Source organism: Ochotona curzoniae, unplaced genomic scaffold (assembly GCF_017591425.1).
Source record: "Ochotona curzoniae isolate NIBS_2020 unplaced genomic scaffold, NIBS_Ocur_1.0 scaffold_3835, whole genome shotgun sequence".
Taxonomy (NCBI): domain Eukaryota; kingdom Metazoa; phylum Chordata; class Mammalia; order Lagomorpha; family Ochotonidae; genus Ochotona; species Ochotona curzoniae.
In genome coordinates, this window is record NW_024467114.1 from 4,753,401 (window position 1) to 4,772,281 (window position 18,881).

At 39.9% G+C, this 18,881-nt stretch overlaps 1 protein-coding gene across 1 annotated transcript in view; it reads right to left on the reverse strand.

The window, feature by feature from the left end:
• The window catches only part of SEMA3D (semaphorin 3D), a 96,440-nt gene extending 79,712 nt beyond the window's left edge, over positions 1-16,728 (reverse strand). The window contains exons 1-2 of the mRNA XM_040964931.1: positions 16,578-16,728; positions 6,081-6,241 (exon numbers count right to left, since the gene is read on the reverse strand). Coding sequence (XP_040820865.1) covers positions 6,081-6,241; positions 16,578-16,728 — 312 coding nt within the window. The remainder of the gene's footprint in view (positions 1-6,080; positions 6,242-16,577) is intronic.
• Positions 16,729-18,881: the final 2,153 nt, after the last annotated feature.

Below are 18,881 nucleotides of genomic sequence, written 5' to 3' on the forward strand. Positions count from 1 at the left end.
AACTTTGATTCCATTAAAGAAAAAACAGTAAGAGAGGGCAAGGAGAAACGTTTAGCTTGTATATACGACTCCTAAAGTTTATGTTGAGAAGGCTCTGGACTTGATATGAATTATTGCTAGGACTACTTGAAGCTGCCTGAGTAGAGAATGTTCGGTTTTAGTAAACTGATAGACATTGGGTGGTTTAAAGACACTGGTTTAGGAACCATTGGTCCTTAAACCTTAGTGTACACTTGTCAAATTCTTTCATTCGTATGTTTATTCCATATGTATCACTTATAAAGGAATGATAAAAACATGTAAATATCCATTGTTTCATGTGCACCCTTTTTGAGGACTATTACAATTAATTTCAAGGCATGAGGTGGCATGTTAAGGGTTAAAACAAAAAAATACAGAATAACATAAAAGATGACAAATCTACACCTAGAAGAGAGAAAAGATTCCTTTGTGCTCCCTTTCCCAAACACCCTTCTCCCGATCCTAACTGAGCAACCAGGAAGCAATCCTAAGATCCACACCGAAATGTAAACCACTTCACATTGACGTAAAGTTTACCCAAATTCTATCAGCATTCCCAAAGCAGTTCAAATACACACGGGACACATGAGCATCCCCTGCCCAGACCCCAAATGATCAGTGACCTCTTTCATTGTCATGTGCATTGAAACGTGCTGTCACTCACACGGAAATGAACAACAGCAAGACTGAGTCTCATGTTCTACATTGTGAGGAGACAATCACTGCGTATGAAATACTCCATGCTTTACCTGCTCGCCTAGCATTAGTTTCAATCAGAGATTGACAGATTCAAATCATTTAAAGCAACAGTATAAGCTTGCTAATAAACATATCCAATAATGCTTAAGCCACATTTACCTCTTTCTTTTTTAAAAACAAGATTTTCCAAACATCACATATCCAGTGGATAATGTGGAAATACATTACGACTACAGAGTAATATTGGACTTTTTAAATCAAATTATAATCTACTGCTGCCCAGCAACATCAACCACCCACTCAGTCACATATTAAAGAGAGAAGCTTACGTAGTATCAACCAAATTGAAAAGAGGTGCAGCAGACTAAATTCCATAAAGCCTATACTAAATTAAAAACCAGGGGGAGTTTTCACAGAGGCGAATGATCTCTTGAATAAGCATGAAAAGCATTTGTGTTAGGCTAGTAGACTTGCAATTTTTATCATGCAGAGTGGACAAAATAGATAATTTCAAGGATTTTTACTGGCAATGAAGAGTTTCCAAGGCTACCCCCTAAAAGAAAAAAAATTCTTCTAGATAATTTCTGTGTAGGCCTTGCTAAGCTTCATAATTTTATCTAAATAAGCAGTACACAGTCCTCTTTATTGGCTGAGGAGACATTTTTGTTTGCCTGCAGTTGGTCAGCTTAAATTGAAAAGTCACCCCCTTAAGTGCATTACTCCACTAGGAAGGCCCAGTCTCTCTTCCCCCTCTGTAAGAGTGGGTACACTGTGACCACCACCTGCGCACTCCATCTGCCTGAGATGACTGATGCGTGACAGTTTGAGTGGCCTTACTCCCCTTTGCAGGTTGAGAAACCAGAACTGATGGAGCTTTGCCAGTGGAATGGAAGACAGAGTTCTGCAAATATTTCCCTTGCTCTTTGGGAAGAGACTTGGTAAGTGATGACTGTTTGTTCCTTGACATTTCCCTGTCTGGATGTGACTCGTTCTGCCAGCGACCCAAGGGTAATGCCAGCACTGCGAATGCAAGACAGACTGAAGCACCAGAGTCCTTGACAACAGCGTTAGACAGATGATGCCGCACCTCCACAGTCACACACACTGACGTCACTCTAATTAAATCATACAAAATATCCTTATTTAAAAAAGTATCTGAAAGGCAAAGGAAGAATAAAAGGTAGATATCTCTCAACTGCTGGTTCATCAAACAGCAACAGCCATGGCTAGGCTATTCACTTGTTATAAAGTCAGGCTAAAGCCAGGTGCCCAGCATCTAATCCAGGTCTCCAACATGGATGCAGAACTTGAGCCATCACAGCCACCTGGCAGAGTGACCAGAAGAGGTGGAGGCAGGGCCAGAATCAAGGCACTCTGGTGTGGGACAACGTATGTATCCCAAACGGAGTCTTAGTGCCAAGGCCAACCTCCCATAATGTCCTTATTTTTCATCAGACCAAACTTAAAATCTGTTATTCCAAGCATGGGTACGTTCATTAGTGAGAATAATATATTGGTTCTCCATTCCAAAAGCCAAAAAGTAAACATGCAAAAAAAAATGTAAGAAACACATTACTGCATGTTGCTGTGCGGTGGACAATCTGCTGCATGTGTCTCATTTGAGGAGCACACAATCTGGAGAGGGGACTATTTACCCAAGTGAGTGATGACGTGTGACACTGGCATAACAGAAAATGCTCCAATACACACAAAGTTAAGTCTCCAAAGGATGAGGTGAAGCCTTAGAGAGCAGAAGGCAAACAAAGAGTAATATTAGATAAATGATGAGTGAAATCTGAAATCCCATGAGACTTCAGCAAAGGCACAGAACTTTATTTTGAAAAGAACCAGGGGGAACTTTGACTAAAGGCAGAATGGGGTTAGGCAGACACTAGAGCATGAGGAAGGGTGCAGTGGCTGGACAAGAATTAGGGTGAGAGCAGGGTAAAAACAGGTAGAGAAGAGCCATAGACGTCAATGCTAAGAAAATGGGGGTTTATTGAAATTGCTGGGGAAAACTGCCAGTGGTGCATAAGCAGGAGAAATTCACCATCCCACGGATTTTCTCAAAGACAATTCTGATCGTCTCAGTGAGCGCATTAGATAGGAGAAAAAATACTCTGTTGAGCACTGGGCTAACACCATTTTCCTGGCTTGCTTCCCAACTGTGTTGATCCCAGACACATGCCTTTACTTTGCAAGCCAACTTCCATCTCAGAGCTTGCTTTGGGTGTTAGCACACGGCACAGTTTGAGATCCGGGTCCTTCCTGGCACATGTGGCCACTTCCGGCTGCTTCTCACTGCTGTTTGGTCCAGAGTATGGGAAAAGATTGGAGTAAGGGTTTATTTGTCCAGAAACTGTCTCAGAGGAGTCCTAGAGAAAGGTGGGCCACTTTTGAAAGACCTTGCAATGTTTCTGCTTATCCTTAAATCTGTGAAGTCCCCAAAAAAATCATTCTCCTTCCTTGCCTCCCCCAAACGATCAGCATTTAGGTTAAAAAAAAAAAAAGAATCTAGTCTAAGTTTTGTCTTCCATAGGGTGTAAATTCTTCAAAAGGCCTAACCTTGACTTTCTTCCTCTGTAGTCCCTAGTTGATTAACATAAACACCTGCCATTACTCTCTTAGACATGTGAAGAATGAAGAGACTAATAAAAGTACTACTGAATGTTTATTACACAATTCATTGTGCCAACGCTCTTTCTGCAACTTCTGCTGATTCTACACTAGATATCATGACAAAAACGAGTGAGTCCTTTTCAGCAAACAGAGCTCAATTACCTAATATCTTCAACTTTGCTTAAATCCCAGGGAGTATTTTCCATACAGTTGTTTTTTAGTTATTTCCCAACCAGTCACGCCTAACTCAATTACATCCCATAGGTTTCTTCAATTCTGAAGAATACAAACACACCCTTCAGCCCCGCGTGTGGGTCCCCACGTGTGTGGTTTTCTCCACAGAGGAGACTGGATCTTTGCCGAGAGGCCTTGAGCCAAGGCAAACCAGGCAGGCCTCCCGGCTGCTAAGGACTCTATCAAGACACGTCCTTGCTACTGTGAAGTACCTGTTAGCACAGGAGTGATTTATATAAACTGGAATGGTGAGTACCTCCACACACATAAACAGTTATCACTGCATACATAATCCCCTTATGAATTATACATTTAACAGAGATACAAAGACATGTCCATTGCATGGAAATTCTCAAAAAATCCTTCATTTCATTAACATCATAAGGGAAACTGATATTTCAGAACCCTTTTTTAAATATGAGCACATTTCAAACATGGAATGTGGCCAAGAGAGATTTGCTTAAAATAGTGACAGAAGGAAATTATGCTATCAGAATGTATTTTAAGCAATGATCTAATGGTTCAGTTCAGACAAATGGACTTTTTTTTCCCAATCCTTGAACGCAGGCAACATAATAAGAACAAATTCTTTTAAATGCAGGAATTGTTTTTTGCCACAATATCAAAATTAGATGCATTTGGAAAAAATCTTTTATACTATGCAGTATCTCTTAAAGCAAGACTTCAAAGTTAGTTAATATTACCCTTTGTCCTTTCTCATAAAAATGGTCATTCCCAGCCATGATATAAATTGATTAATGAAAAATTACTGGATAACACTGGCTCTGCATGGAGTATGAGTGAGTATTTTAAAAAAAGAAGTTCCCAAAGAAAACACACTGCCTTCAGGACATGGGCAGTAAAGCTAGACTGCTACAAAGGAGGGCAAAGTTTCTAAATTCTGCTTGGCCATCAGTCACTTACTTTACTTTCTACAATATCATGGCTAAAGAAGAGCTGTATTTTTTTAAAAGAGATTTTTGCTTATAAATACATGACAATATACCTTTCTTTCACTACATCACAATCACTGTCATAAATCCATCATCTGATGATGCAACAAAATATTAAAAATTAAAATAAATTTTAAAACTAACAGCAATTTCAAATTAACAGAAAAAACAAGATCCTCTGATTTTTAAATGTGTTTGGATTTATCAATGTCAAAACCAACCACTAGCAATATTTCAGTCTTCAGTTTTTCTTCTAGCAATACACAGTACATGAACACAATTGAATTCCGAATATTGTGTGTCAATTCTGAACATTCCTAAGAAAAGATTCCTTTTCCTTAATTTGACTAAAAATGTGTGACAGAATTACTTAAAAGCTGAATGATTACAGAGAGTTTGTGGTGCCACGCATTAACCACTGCCTGCGTGGACACTGCTTGGAGTCTTGGCTACTCCTTTCCAATCTAGTTCTTTGATAATGTGCTTGGAAAAGTGCCAGAAGCTGTGACCTAAATTCTGGGGCCTTGCCACCCACATGGGGCATCCAGATGGCGTTCCAGGCTCCTGTTTCAGGGTGGCCCCCAGCCCTAGCAGATGCAGTCACTGGAGACTGAACCAACAGATGGAAGATCTCTCTCTCTCTCTGTCCCTCCTTCTTGTTATGAAATTGTGCCTTTAAAACAAATAAATAAAACATAAAAAGCTAAATAACTGTAGCTTTAAAGCCACTTTTCTTTCTTTTTAAAGAATTATTTATTTGTCTGAAAGACAGTTACAGAGAGAGACAGAGAGATCTGTCAACTGTTGGTTCACTCCCCAAATGGTCACAACACCTGGGGCTGAGCCAACCTGACGCAAGGGAACAGGAGCAAGGAGCCTCCTCTGGTCTCCCAGGTGGGTGTCACTCCCCTCCTGAATCCATCAACAGGAAACTGGGTCTGTAGGTATCACATGGCACCATTTTACTTGCTATGCCTCAACATCAAGTTCATATTCTCCTTCTTTTCACACTGCTGCTTGAAAATGTGGTATATAACGTGTTTTTCTAAATTTAAAAAACGAGTGTATATGTTCTTTTAGGTATTTATTTAACAAACTTACAGTTCAGGTCTTACTAATCCCTGCCATAAGGAAAACCTACTCAGATATAAGATAAAAGTGTGGGGAAGACATGGTTGTAAATACTACCAAGGTCACACGATGAGTTCCAAGCATCCTTATTTGTTCATTAAAGGTTAATACACATTTAATTTTATGACAATTGCTATGGATATAAATGGTCATTCTTAAGGAGAAATTCACCTGCCATTTCTCAATCCCTAAATTGTGCACCTCCTGTACAACTAGTATAAATTTGGTAATTTGCATTTCATTCTCTTACAGAAAAAACATCCATGTGTACTTTCAAGTCATAATAACCCAAAATGTGCATCAGGGATAACAGCTTCTCTTAATACGTTCTTTAATTTACACTGCATTTCACATCGAGTGATTTAATATTAAAGTGGGAGAATACAGATGAAACAACAGAAATCAAATAAAGAACAAACTGACCTTCTTAAAGTTTTTGTTTAAGTCGATGAGACTGAGCAGGAAAATGTGGTCCTTGGCTCCCAGGATCAAACGGCCCCTCTCCTCATCCAGCAGAACCGTTTGGAAATCTAATCTTTCTGCTGAACCCAGAAAAGGAATACAGCTATTTGAGAGCAACAAGTCTGTGTACAGGAAAAGAACAAATGAAAGACACCGTTAATAGAAAAAACATTTACTAGCTTCCATATACATACTCTCCTCTTTTGTAAACACACACACACACACACACACACAGCATGAACGTTCCCAGTTAGGTATATGCAATTCAGAATAAACATAGACTCACTTAGAAATATATACAGTGGATATGTACACTTTCATATACAAGATTTAGGTATGGCTAAGAGATGTCAAACTGAATCTAAAACAAAGAAATCCAAGAACAATTAAATGTAAACTACTACACAATCTTGTGCTCATATTCTAAAATTATAGCTGGAGACACATATCTATAGCAATATTTTTAAATTGACAAAATTATTACATATATATTAAAAGTATGCATCAAACAGTGCCATACACCTTACAGCATAGCTTCTAATTTTTCTAAAGCAAACTTTCTTTCAGAGAAGTTTCAGGTCAAGAGAAAAAACGAAAAAGAAGACACAGTGATTTCCAGTATATCAGAGTCTGAGATAACCTGCATGCCTAACACAGATCCATGGAATTGATGGGATTTAGTATGCCGGAGCTACGCAGGTGGGGGCAAGGCGACATGAAACGGTAAACTAAGGCAGTGTTCAGGTAATCCAGGTGGAAGACGTCAGGCTGGACAGGTTAGTTACTACTCTGGTGAACGGACATCACTTAAAAAAAAATGCTATTGGAAATTGACAAACACCTAACTGAGCATTAAAAAAGTAAACGTGACTGTGACATCAGTACAAATGCAAGCTATGCAGAAGTTTCTTAACCACCGTGAGTCCCTAAGCCGGGGTAACGCTAACAAGAAGAGGGAGATTCTCAAGAACTCTGAGTTCCCTTTATTCATCCCTGCTTGTAGGGTGGAGAAAACAAATACACAACTGACAGTCTTGCTGCTTCCTTCACCAGAGTAAGTTCTATTTGGTTTGGTTTCAAACAAAGTTAGCAAGAAAAAACAGCTGCAAAAATATTGACTAACCTGGAGTATTATCATTTCCAAAAGATTTAATGTTGCCTTGTGACATTGCTAGCATCAAAATGATTAAAGCATGTTTCACCAGTCCTTTGGTAGCCAAACTAAATAACTGGACTTCAGCATTACACATGAACATTTCTCAGGCTGACGCACACATGAGGAAAAGATCTTGGGCCAGGGGTTGGAACAGGTTCCCTCTTCCCCAAGCAGCTTATCTTTTTTGCATTCCTGCCAAGCCAAACAAGGTTATTTTTTTCCTGCAAGGATCATCAAGCAAAACCCCAGGATAAAAATTCTCCTCTCCACAGCCTGTATCTTAACAGCTAACATCAATAGATTCCCCGGAATCAGAATGGATGCTGGTTCTGCTGGTGCTATCTCCAAAACTTTCTCTTCTCTCTCTCTCTCCTAGAACGACAATGTCAGGCACTGTTTAAGGCTTTTGCATGGCAGGAATGCTGAGTTTTTTCCTTATGGGTGGAAGGGAATGCCATGTTCTACATATGCCATTTGCAGGAGGACTGCTCTGTGCCTCACCCTGCCTCCAGGTCCTAAACGACTTCTTTCTTCTATGGACCTAAATTTTGAACGATTCTGCTATGATCACTTCTTTTCATTGTGTCGTTAGCTGATTGCTATTCCATTGCCTTGTTCTTAGTTTAAGATCACAAGACACTCAAATTCACACTTTTGGAAAAATCTATAATCTGATTTTTCCCCAGTAAATAAAGATATTATTACTTGTGTTGTTCTCTTGTTCAAATAAGGACATCACTGTTACGACAGATTTCCATGGAAAACCATTTTTGAGCCATAACCAATAAACCACTGGTGAGCAACGGGAAGACAGACTAAATCTGACACACACCTCACAGAACTCATAGTACACCACGAAGAAGACATACTCATCCATAACAAAAAAACGGAAAATGCACTTGTGGGGCAGGTGTTTTGACCTAACATTTAAGCCACTGGTAGGATGCATGGGTTCCACATTGGAGTTCCTGAGTTCATATCCACCTGCCATTCCTGACTCTAGATTTCTTCCAATGCAAACCCTGGGAGGCAGCCATGAAGTATTAAGTACTTGGGTTCCTGCCATTCACATGGGAAACCTGAGCTGGATTCCCATTTAGAGGTCTTGCCTGCGGCAGCCCTGGCTTTTACACAGCCACTAGGAAGCAAAACAGCAGATGGGAGCTCTCTTTGTTTCTCTTTCAAAAAATTAAATTAAAAAAAAAAATAAGTCCTCATGACAAAGGACAACAGTATGTATAGTAGTAAACTATTATGTAACTTCAGCAGTAAAATGAGAAAATAATTATCATAGTTCCTTCAGGAAACCTAATAACATATAACCTTCACCTTGTCATTTCTATGTATGTTTCAACAAATCAAGTGAACTCTATGGCATCAGAACCTCATGTTTAATATGAATGAAACTGAAAACAGTCAAAAATGAATTTCCAGCGTTGCTGCTCTGGTCCTGCAGGCAGATCTCTCTAACCTTGGGAAGAACACAATGACAGGATAAGCAGAGCCAAAGGAGGTCTGCCCCATCATCCCAGTGGCTCACACGTGATCAAACCCACGAGGTGCACCGTGCTGGCGTGGGCCTCACCTAACCAGACCCCTCGCAGAGGCAGGGCTGAGCGGCAAGCCTCCTCACCCTGGCCAGAGATACAGGGATGCTCGATGGGATGGCTAAGGACAAGGTCACTGCTCATCTGAAATAAACACTTGCTCTCAAAGGGATTTCCGTCTCTCCTTTTTAATGCCCATGTATACAATTGTTCATTTAGCCTGAGAGAACATTTGACCTGATGCTCTACATTCTTCCTCTTCAACCCAGAAAGGAAGGGAGTGGTTGGTTATTCATGTGGAATTTAATAAATTTCAGATTGAGCAACACAGACTTCCTCAGATTCTGACTGTTCAATGAACAAAAATCCATACCCTGTGTTGTGGACTAAGGAGTTGATTAGCATTCGTTAAACTGAGCACCTGCAGGAAATGGGCTTGAGGTTAGTGGCACCTGGTCTAATCAGACTCATTAGCATATGGCATAATAAAGGGAGGCCTGAGAGACTTCTTCCAGCATCACTGGCCTCCTGTCAGTGTTTCAAGTTACTGGCTCTGCTGGCCTGTACAACCCTGAAACCTGCATGTATTGCCACAGATCCTGAACTGGGTGGAGCTTTTAGTTTCCTAGAACACTACACAGCTCTTTAGAAAAACATAAAAACGGCTCCCTAAGCCTATCAAAGAACAACACTTAACTGGAAAAAATTGCTTTAATAATAAAATCAAGGTACTGGAAGCATAGATTCATAGACTAAAAGAAAATCTGCTTTACAGAAAGTCAAATTCCGATCTGAGATGAGAAAGTTTCCCATTAAAGAAAGAACTTGATCCAAACCCACTCACCTTTTGGTGGAATCGCAAAACAGTCAGCAATCGTTCCTGCCCCAACCGCCCACCCCTCTTCTTCCTTAGGGAAATGGCAATGACATCACTAGGGCACTGCAAGGATTGAGTAGCACCCAAGCCCCACGGCCTCTCTGTAATGCCATCCAAGAGATCTGTGTGCTTTCCCAGGTGAAAACACCCTGTTCTAACGAAGTGCCAATCAGCACAGTAAGAAGAGCCTCCTGTTTGCTCTTCTGCAATGGAATTTAAAGAGTCTACTGTCGACTTCAGTTGACAGAATAAGAAAACACAGACTAGAACAAAGTGGATGAAGCCATTGGATCCATGTTCTTTCCAGGACAAGGATACAGAGGAGGAGAACGGGAATATTATACCTTCATTCTTCCATTCATATTCACATAGTCAAATCGCATATTTATTCTATTTGGCTATTTTCAATAATAGTTGTTTAAATAATTGATCACATGTAAGATTCAAAATGTGCAAGTCCTTTAAAAACTCATGCTTTCATAAAGCGTTGCTTTTTAAACTCTCAAAAGTTTTGCTCTTTTTGATTTTGTTTTTTTTTTGACCTACTGAGAAGGTTAACACTAGAAACGACTCAAACATTTCCTAAAGAGTAATGTCGTAAAACAGCTAACTTCCTTAGAAGCAGCCAACAGAATCATCTAAGACTACCTTGCTTTGGTGACTATTCTTTGTTATGATGGTACTGTACAGCACTGCCGCACTTCTCCTTTTTTTTTTTAAGAATATATTTTATTTCTTGGAAAATCAGAGTTGCAAAAAGAAAGGCACAGACAAAGTGCTTTTCCATTTACTGGTTTACTCCCCAGTGGCCACAATGGTCAGAGCTGGAGCAGACCTCCATCCCGATGTTCCACGTGGGTGTCAGGGGCGCAACTCTTTGCTTCTTTCCCAGCTGTGTGAGCAGGGAGCCGGATCACAAGCAGAGCAGTTGGAAGTTGACCTTGCATTTTGACATGTGCTAATGCTGCTGATGAAGGTGTTTTAGGCTACTGTGCCATAACCTGACATACATTACAATGCTCACTTCTTAAACCCCTTCAAGGCACTTGGAATTTCTCCATTTTCAAATGTCAAAGAATGTTTAAAACAGAAACATTATACCACAAATATATGATGACACTGATTTGTGTCAATCACGTTTGAGAATTGAACTTATTAAAATTTCAGAATGTAGATACCAGCATGGTAGTGCAGTAGGTTAAGTTTTCACATAAGATGTAGGTATACCACATGGCATGGGTTCAAGTCCTTGCTGTTCCGCTTCGGATCCAGCTCCCTGCCAAACTACCTAGGAAAGCCACTGAAAAATGGCGCAAGTCTTTGGGTCCCTACATCCATGTGGGAGACTCCCAAGAGAGTCCAGGGTTTTGGGTTTGGGACTGGTCAAGCTATGGCCACCACTGCCTGTTGCGGAGTGATTTTAACAGATAGAAGAACTTCCATCTCTGTAAATATGCTTTGAGGAATGTTATAGCTTAAAACAAGATCCACTATTGACCCTAAACAGTAAGATGAGAGCAAATAAGTCCTCAAGATCACTGTATAGAGAGCAAAGCTTTATGAATATAATTAAAATTATGACAATAATTTTTAAAATTAATGTATGCTACTCAAAGGCAATTGATGCTATCAAAACCCCTTCAGAGGCACATGTGAGCCTTGGCCACAGCTGGCGTGTCTCAGAACATCTGTACTCTGAGCCTCTGAAAGTGTCGTCTGTTTTTCCTGGAAGTTGGTCAAATCATGCTTTCACTCTCCCTATCATGAAATTTAAAATACTTTTCTGGAATACTCTTTGCTTATTTTTATTTTCCATTTATTATGCTAGGCATTTATTGTGCCATTTGATCTGAGGTTTAGTTTCCACAGATTCAGAAATATTTCAGTTTGGCTTTGCATCCAGAACATACAGATGTCAATCATATGAAAGACTTTGTTCTCTCTCTGTTGTCTACTGCAAAGGCGCCCTGCTAGCCTCTTGCACAGAAAGTACATTCCTGGTATGGGTGTGAAGAAGATCTTCATCAGAATTTACAGAAATATTCACAAGAAAGAGAATGAAAAATACCACCATAGAATATCCTCCTCCTGAAGTTCAGGCAGCATTTACGGTGTGCAAGAATGAATTCATATTTTCCATTTACACTTCATCTCTCACGGATGGTTTTTCTCATAAAGTTAGTTTTCTGCTGATGACTCCAAAATAAACACCCACAATTGCAATGTCTCTGCTAACTCCCACTTTTGAATTCCAAAAACCTAGTAGATGCTTTCATTTCTCCCAATCATCTCATCCTAAAGTTAACAACTTCAGTGACAATGACCAAGCTCAACATCAGTAACCATTTTTAGTTTCTCTTCCTTATTGTCTTACACTTCTCTGCCCAGTTTCAATCTCTGCTCCAGGCCTATTTCATTTCCATTACACTTACATTCAGAGGCATGTAAAGCCTTAAAGAGTCTGTCAGGCATTTTCTTCCTCCTCAAATAATGTACTTGTCTTGCTAGCCAGGCTAAGATCCATTCACTAGCTCTCTAACTCACTATTAACTCATAAATCACCTTGCTCTGGTGCCTCCCCCCACCACCAACCCTTGCCACATGATATTGCCTATTCCATGTTCCCCCGAAGTTCAATTAAAACAGGTCAATCTCATGATCAAAATCTTCCAATACCAACTACAACTTCATTCAAAAATGTTAAGCTCCTCCAGTGCCCCAAGGTTAATTTCATATCCAATTTTCTCTAAAGTTTTTGAAACAATTGGTTTTATTTACACTATGGTACTAATCTTAATGCAGTAATTTTGTGTACTTTTTTCATTCCATGAAAAGATATAAAGATACTGCAGATAGAATAAAATCACTACTATATTTCAGTAGCATTTCTTGCACACAGTGACTCTAATAAACACTTGATTAACGATTTCTCTGAGTGATTCTTGTCTGTCTTGGCTTATCTAGGTTCATTCTGACTTGGGGCTTAGTATAGGTTCATTAATAATTTAGAAATGCCAATATGCCATTTGGAGAGGCCAACTGGGAATCCAATATTCTGTGGTGAGAAGAGTTCCTGTTGTGGTCCCCATGTGTGCGGGAGAGAAAGGATCAGACTCCCCAGAGCTTTGCTACTCAAATGTCACTTGCATTCAGACCAGCTAGGAACCTTGTCAAAACCCAGACTGTCATTTACAAGTTGCGGATCAGACCTGAGATTCTGCATTTCCATCAAGTTCCCAGGTTCTGCTGACACTACAGCTGGTAGAGCTGCACTTGGAATAGGAAAGGCGAACACTACACTGTGGTCCCAATAGCCCAGCTTGCCTGAATTAAAGAGCTGGATTCTTTCCTTCTTCCTCACAGTAGCGTTCCTCTCAAACTCTTAAATCACAGTATGCTTTAATTTACACAATTTATTTTTTTCCTTTACAATTCTAAATTGGTCAAATCTGTACATCCCTACATAATTTATTGCTTCAACGCTAGAAACGATAAACAACTGGTTTAGTGTAAACCAACGATACCCAAACTTTTCCTCCTCAGTTTCCGTTCCCACATACTAACAGGGGAAGTGTATCCATCTGACATGCTTTATAACACAGAAAGCAAATGTCAAGAAGAGGATCCATCAATAGAATTCCAAGTATCTTTCTGAAAGATCTTACATTTTCTTTATATTTTGTTTCAATAATATTTGTATCTCTATGAAGTCTAGTACAATATCTGTCTTGAGCTATATAACGTCTTATGAGATTTCTGTTTATTACTTCATCTGATCTTCAGAAAGAACCTAATTTCCAAATGAGAAAATGGTCCCAGAAATAGTAAAGACATATAATTGTTGCAATGGTACACAGTGTCAGCGATAGAGCTAAAACCCATGAGGCCTTTTAAACCTAAACCCCATCACCAATTACAGCCATAGTTTACATTTTGATATTTAGCGCTGCTTAGAAAACTAGGGTAAAGAGCTCTGCCTAGATTTCCACTGAACTTACCAAGTTCACTGCTATTGCTCCCTCTTTACAACTCCACCTTAAGTGTATACGTATACATAAATGCCGAAAGGCTCTCAGTGTGAAAAATCCTTCATAAAACTCAGGGATTTAGAGTCAACGTTTAGGTAGCTGAAGTTATAAGACAAGCATTTGCACATAAAAAATATTTTTCTCCTCAGTAATTTACAGATCAGTAAACCAATTACATACTTTGTAAGGTCCATGCGAGGACTTCTTCAATTAAAACATTATACACTGGTCCTTCTTAAAGTTCCCTCAACAACTATTCATAACCAAAGACACATGGAGGGGTCCTTGGCCCAGCTCTCTGTCATGCTGCAGGGAGCACGCGATGACTTCCTTGGATGAGAGTGACCTTTACCTGCCTCAACTCTAGGAGGGCACCACCACTCTGAGCCTCCACGGACCAGGGTTTGCAGGAGTGCTGCACATACAAGTGTAAACAGCTTTTTTAAATCACTAAAAGATGGTTTTTAAAAGGTAACTTTTAGCAAACTGAAAAGCACTAAACTAAGATCCAGGCTTCAGTTGTATTTTTTTAAGACTGATTTATTTTTATTTCATTGGAAAGGCAGATATACAGAGAGGAGGAGAGACAGAGGAAGAAAGACGGAGCGGAAAATCTTCTGTCAATTGATTCACTCCCCACATGGCCACAACCATCGGAGCTGAGCCAATCTGAAGCCAGGAGCCAGGAGCCTCTTCTGAGTCTCCCACACAGGTGCAGCCCATAAGTCCTGTCTCACTTGGATTGTTACAACTGAAGCCAACGTTGTTCCCTGTCCCTTGTCTTTCTCAACTCTTTTCAGTAGATTGTCAATAGAAATCAGAAAAATCTTCTACAATATCAGTCACATCACATCACACCATGCCCCAAATTCCCTGGTGCACCCCACAACACTTCTATGAGACACCAATGCTTCAGCAACAGCCATGCTCTATCACCCCGTTAATTCTCAAACTCCTACGCTGATACAGGCCCAATTGCCAGAATCCCGGCTTAGCATAAGACACATCTGGGGAACACAGGATTCCATTCAAACAGAGTGCATTCCCCCAAAGCAAACGAAAACGACATGCCCCACAAGCAAAAGTATATTACGTAGGAATTCTTGCTACAAGACTGACAGAATTCTTCAGGACACCTTTTTCTCCATTGATCCTACACCAAAAATGTCCAGATTCCACCACACAGCATGAAATCCTGAATGACTCCGTGGTTCCTTGTAACTTATCCTAAGGGCTTCTACCACTCACACAAACCATAGGCTCTTATCAAGATCAACAATGGTCTTCTTAACTGCAAAGAGTGGTCAACCACAAAGACCAGGACTGAATACTCAACCACCACAGTAGTAAAAATACTACAGTGTTCTCAATAAGTCCCCAACTATGAGCACTTCATGCCTGAAGGAATTTAACTTTAACAGAAAATGCACAGGGAAGGTACAGGAACAATTTCAAAGAGCATAGCACATTTCCAAGCTGGGATTGTGAAATGTTTTCAAATTTGTTGACATAATGAAAACGTTGGTTCATATTTTCACACAAAATACGATTTGCCAGGGCTTACTGAATTTTTTACTCTACCAACAATATTTTATAAGTCCTTTGTATGAACTGACACACATTACAAAAACAAATTAAGGCATGTGATCAACAGAAAATCAAAATCTAAACACTTCACAAGTAATATCATCAATGAAGAGATCGGCAGTTAGGCTTCTGAACCTACTGTCCTCACTGCTTCATCACTCCCTGTTGCCTTCACTACCACTGAACCATGCCAACACACAGGGCACAGGGGGAGCCACGCTGAACACGTATGATGAAACTCTACTTGGGATGAAGACTGCACTTTACAAATATGCATTTGGAGGGAGCGAAAAAGCACAGAGCTCCCCATTCATTTCTCCATGAATTCTGACAAAAATCAACAGCCATTGTATAAGTTGGTTAATGATAAGTTATAAAGGAGCATAAAATATTTAAAACAAGATGTTAAGTTTTTTTCTGTTCAGTGTGCATACACATAAGTTTCAGAGATGCAAAAAATAATTACTACCATTGCATCCCATTGAAAAGGATAAGATGACAAAGATGTAATAAAGAAACCTGGTATTTTTCTCAAATCTTGATGTTTGTGTTCTTTCATAAGGAGCATTTCCCACAAGGGCACAATGAGGTGGCAAGAGCACCAGCCAACAGCTTCCTGCTTAGGGAGCAAGTTACTCAGTCTTGGATCCAACATCTCTTAATATGAAAATGGTATATTTGGTTTTCACTAAAATGTGAAACTTGAGGCTGGATAAAGTTCAAGTAGGGTATGTCCCTCTCATGCTCTTTCTTTGTCATCTTCACAACCCTGCACACAGCTTGAAGTGGCATGCACTTCTTCATCTGCTTAGTATCTACTCGTCTTCAATGACAAGCAAAAAAAGACGGGCTGGTCCATGGCCCAGACCAAAGCGTGGCACACAATGAGTCAATAGCACACGTTTGTGGAATGGGCGAAAGGATGGTCATTCCCTAGCTGAAGGCAGTTATGTAAAATTAGTTGAGACAACTTTCATTAGGAACTTAACTAGTCTTAATACAATACCAGCTATAGCTTGCAGACAAAATTCATCTTCTTAAACACTGGGTTGAAAATGTACTTGAGTAGTTTCAGCACCCATTCTCCTACTAAAAATCAATTGGACTTCGTGCTCTATAACAATATTTTCATTAACGGATGCCAACACTATAAACATTCCTCAGAAGAGAAATCAATATGCATTTCTACTCAAAATAAGTATACTGATGAAAATGGACATTCAGAAATTACAGTAAGCAATCTAAACACATTTACATACTTACCTTTGTAGGTTAGCTTGAGTCGTGGAATATTCTGCTTAGAAGTCCCAATGACAGGCACAAATAGCATGGTCGTGCTTAGCATCACCAAAGTGTGAAAAAGGTGGAAATCTTGACTTCTGAACTTCAGTTTCTCATCTTTATTAGCATTCATGATGAAAACCAGGCTCTCTTTCAGCTAGCTTTAAACTAAAAATAAGAAAAGAATGATTAAGACTGCATTCCTCTTATTTTCATAGCTGCATTCTATTATAATTTTCAGAACACGCATATATGTTTTACTACTAGTGAACTGTTTCAAAAAATTGGAATGGGTTAACAAATTTCAAAAATTACCCTTACTCAGAGGTAGAAATGAATGTACTGCCAGAAATTCAACTATTTGTTAATTAACTATTTAATCAATGCAAGTATTTGGTTAAAATTTTCCTTGTTTTTTTAAGATTTATTTTTATTGGAAAGGCAAATTTACAGAGAAGAAAGAGGAAAAGATCTTCCATCCACTGATTCACTCTGCAAATAGCTCTAAGTAGCAGAAGTTGAGTCGATCTGAAGCCAGGAGCTTCTTTGGGTCTCCAGGAGGGTGCAGGGTCCCAAAGCTTTGGGCCGTCCTACACAGCTCTCCCAGGTCACAAGCAGAGAGCTGGAGCTGGGAAGGGAAACAGCTAGAACCTGAACCAGTGCCCACAGAGGATCCCAGCGCTTGCCAGGAGAGCTTTAGTCCACTGAGATACTGTTCATTTTGTTTTTGTTTTTTAATGTACACATCTGTGGCATCTGTCTGTCCACAGGCCGATGAGAAGATGCCGTGCACAACTGGACAGCAGCGCCCACTCTGACAGCGTTCTTACTTCTGACCAGGAGACACTTTATCATTATTACTATGATTTTGCTGATATTTTTTCTTGCTTTGCTTTTTATCATTTTACGATACATCCTATAGGCCCTGGGATTTTTCTTTTCCCCTCCCCAAGTACATTTTAAAAGCTCAATTGGATTGGACAGATTGAGGCAGTGACCAGGGCCACTAGTGCAGACGCATGTTAGGCCTGTACCACAGAGCCTGATCTGTGCCTTCCACTGTTCTCTCCAGGTCAGCGCTGACTCAAGAAACACACCACGCAAGAGAGGCATGGTGGCTACTATCTAGCCTGCATGAATGGGCTGGCTTGGTTATTTCTGTGAAGCCATGTAAAAAATCAAATAAGTATTTAAAACTAAGCCTGGTCCTATTTCTTGAATATTTATATGTTCCAGACGCTTTGTGTTGAAAGCCCTTTCTCAGGTTAAAGGTGTTACTGCTAATGGCAGCCATAAAAGGTGGGTAACCATTTACCTGCAGATAAAAACAAAACAAAATCAAAAACTAACAAACAAAACCAAGATACAGAGCTGTATCTTGTAAGAGCTAGGTAATTCTTCCAAGATCATGTAGGGAGCAAGAGCTGCATGCCAGCGACACTGGACAGACTTTCCAACCCCTGTCTGGGCTGCTTTCCCTCTCAGAGGCTCGGGCGACACTCCGACGGTGTCTTCAGCTCTCCTCCCTCTTCACTAGGCTACCGCTCACATTCTGCCCTCGGAAGCACTTGGCTGCACTGGCTGCCAGGGGCGACGCTCCTGCCTGCTTTAGGAGTTGTCTAAGTAATTTTTATTCTCCATTACTGCGAGCTTTAACTACAAGAAAGCACTAGACTTTACAGAGCGTGTTAATTACTTCACATTTAAAATAAATGCCATGTCTTTGGAAGCCAAAGGATCCACCTTCTTAAAGGAGAGCTACTCTTCACCGAAGCACCTGAGGGATTAGAACCCAGGCATCAAAGTTTCAGTCATCTTAGATCTCAGATGTTAAGATCAGTCTGAGATAAGAAAGATCACCCTTTGAGGAGTATCAATGTGTATTCATGCATGCTAAGCGTTTAAGGACATCAAATTTTATGTTGCATTTCTTCATAAAATGTTGAGCATGAGTGTTTAGTAAATTATATTTTCTTGATCGCCCTCATTACCTCCCAAGACATCCACAGGCACCATGTTATTTTTTGATTTGTGAATAATGTTTTAACCAAGCTGATTTAGATATTCATGTAAGAATACTCTATTAAAGATTCCACATAATCCATTCACAATTACTTAATATTTCTTGGACATTTTCCCTCATACTACATCTGAGAGCCAACAGGAAAGACCCTGACCAAGATCCATCTTTACCAGTACATTCCTTTAGGAAACTTCAGTTGTACATATTTTAATACAAAAAACAAAGCCTTTTAACTATAAATCATGAAACAAAGTCTAAAATGC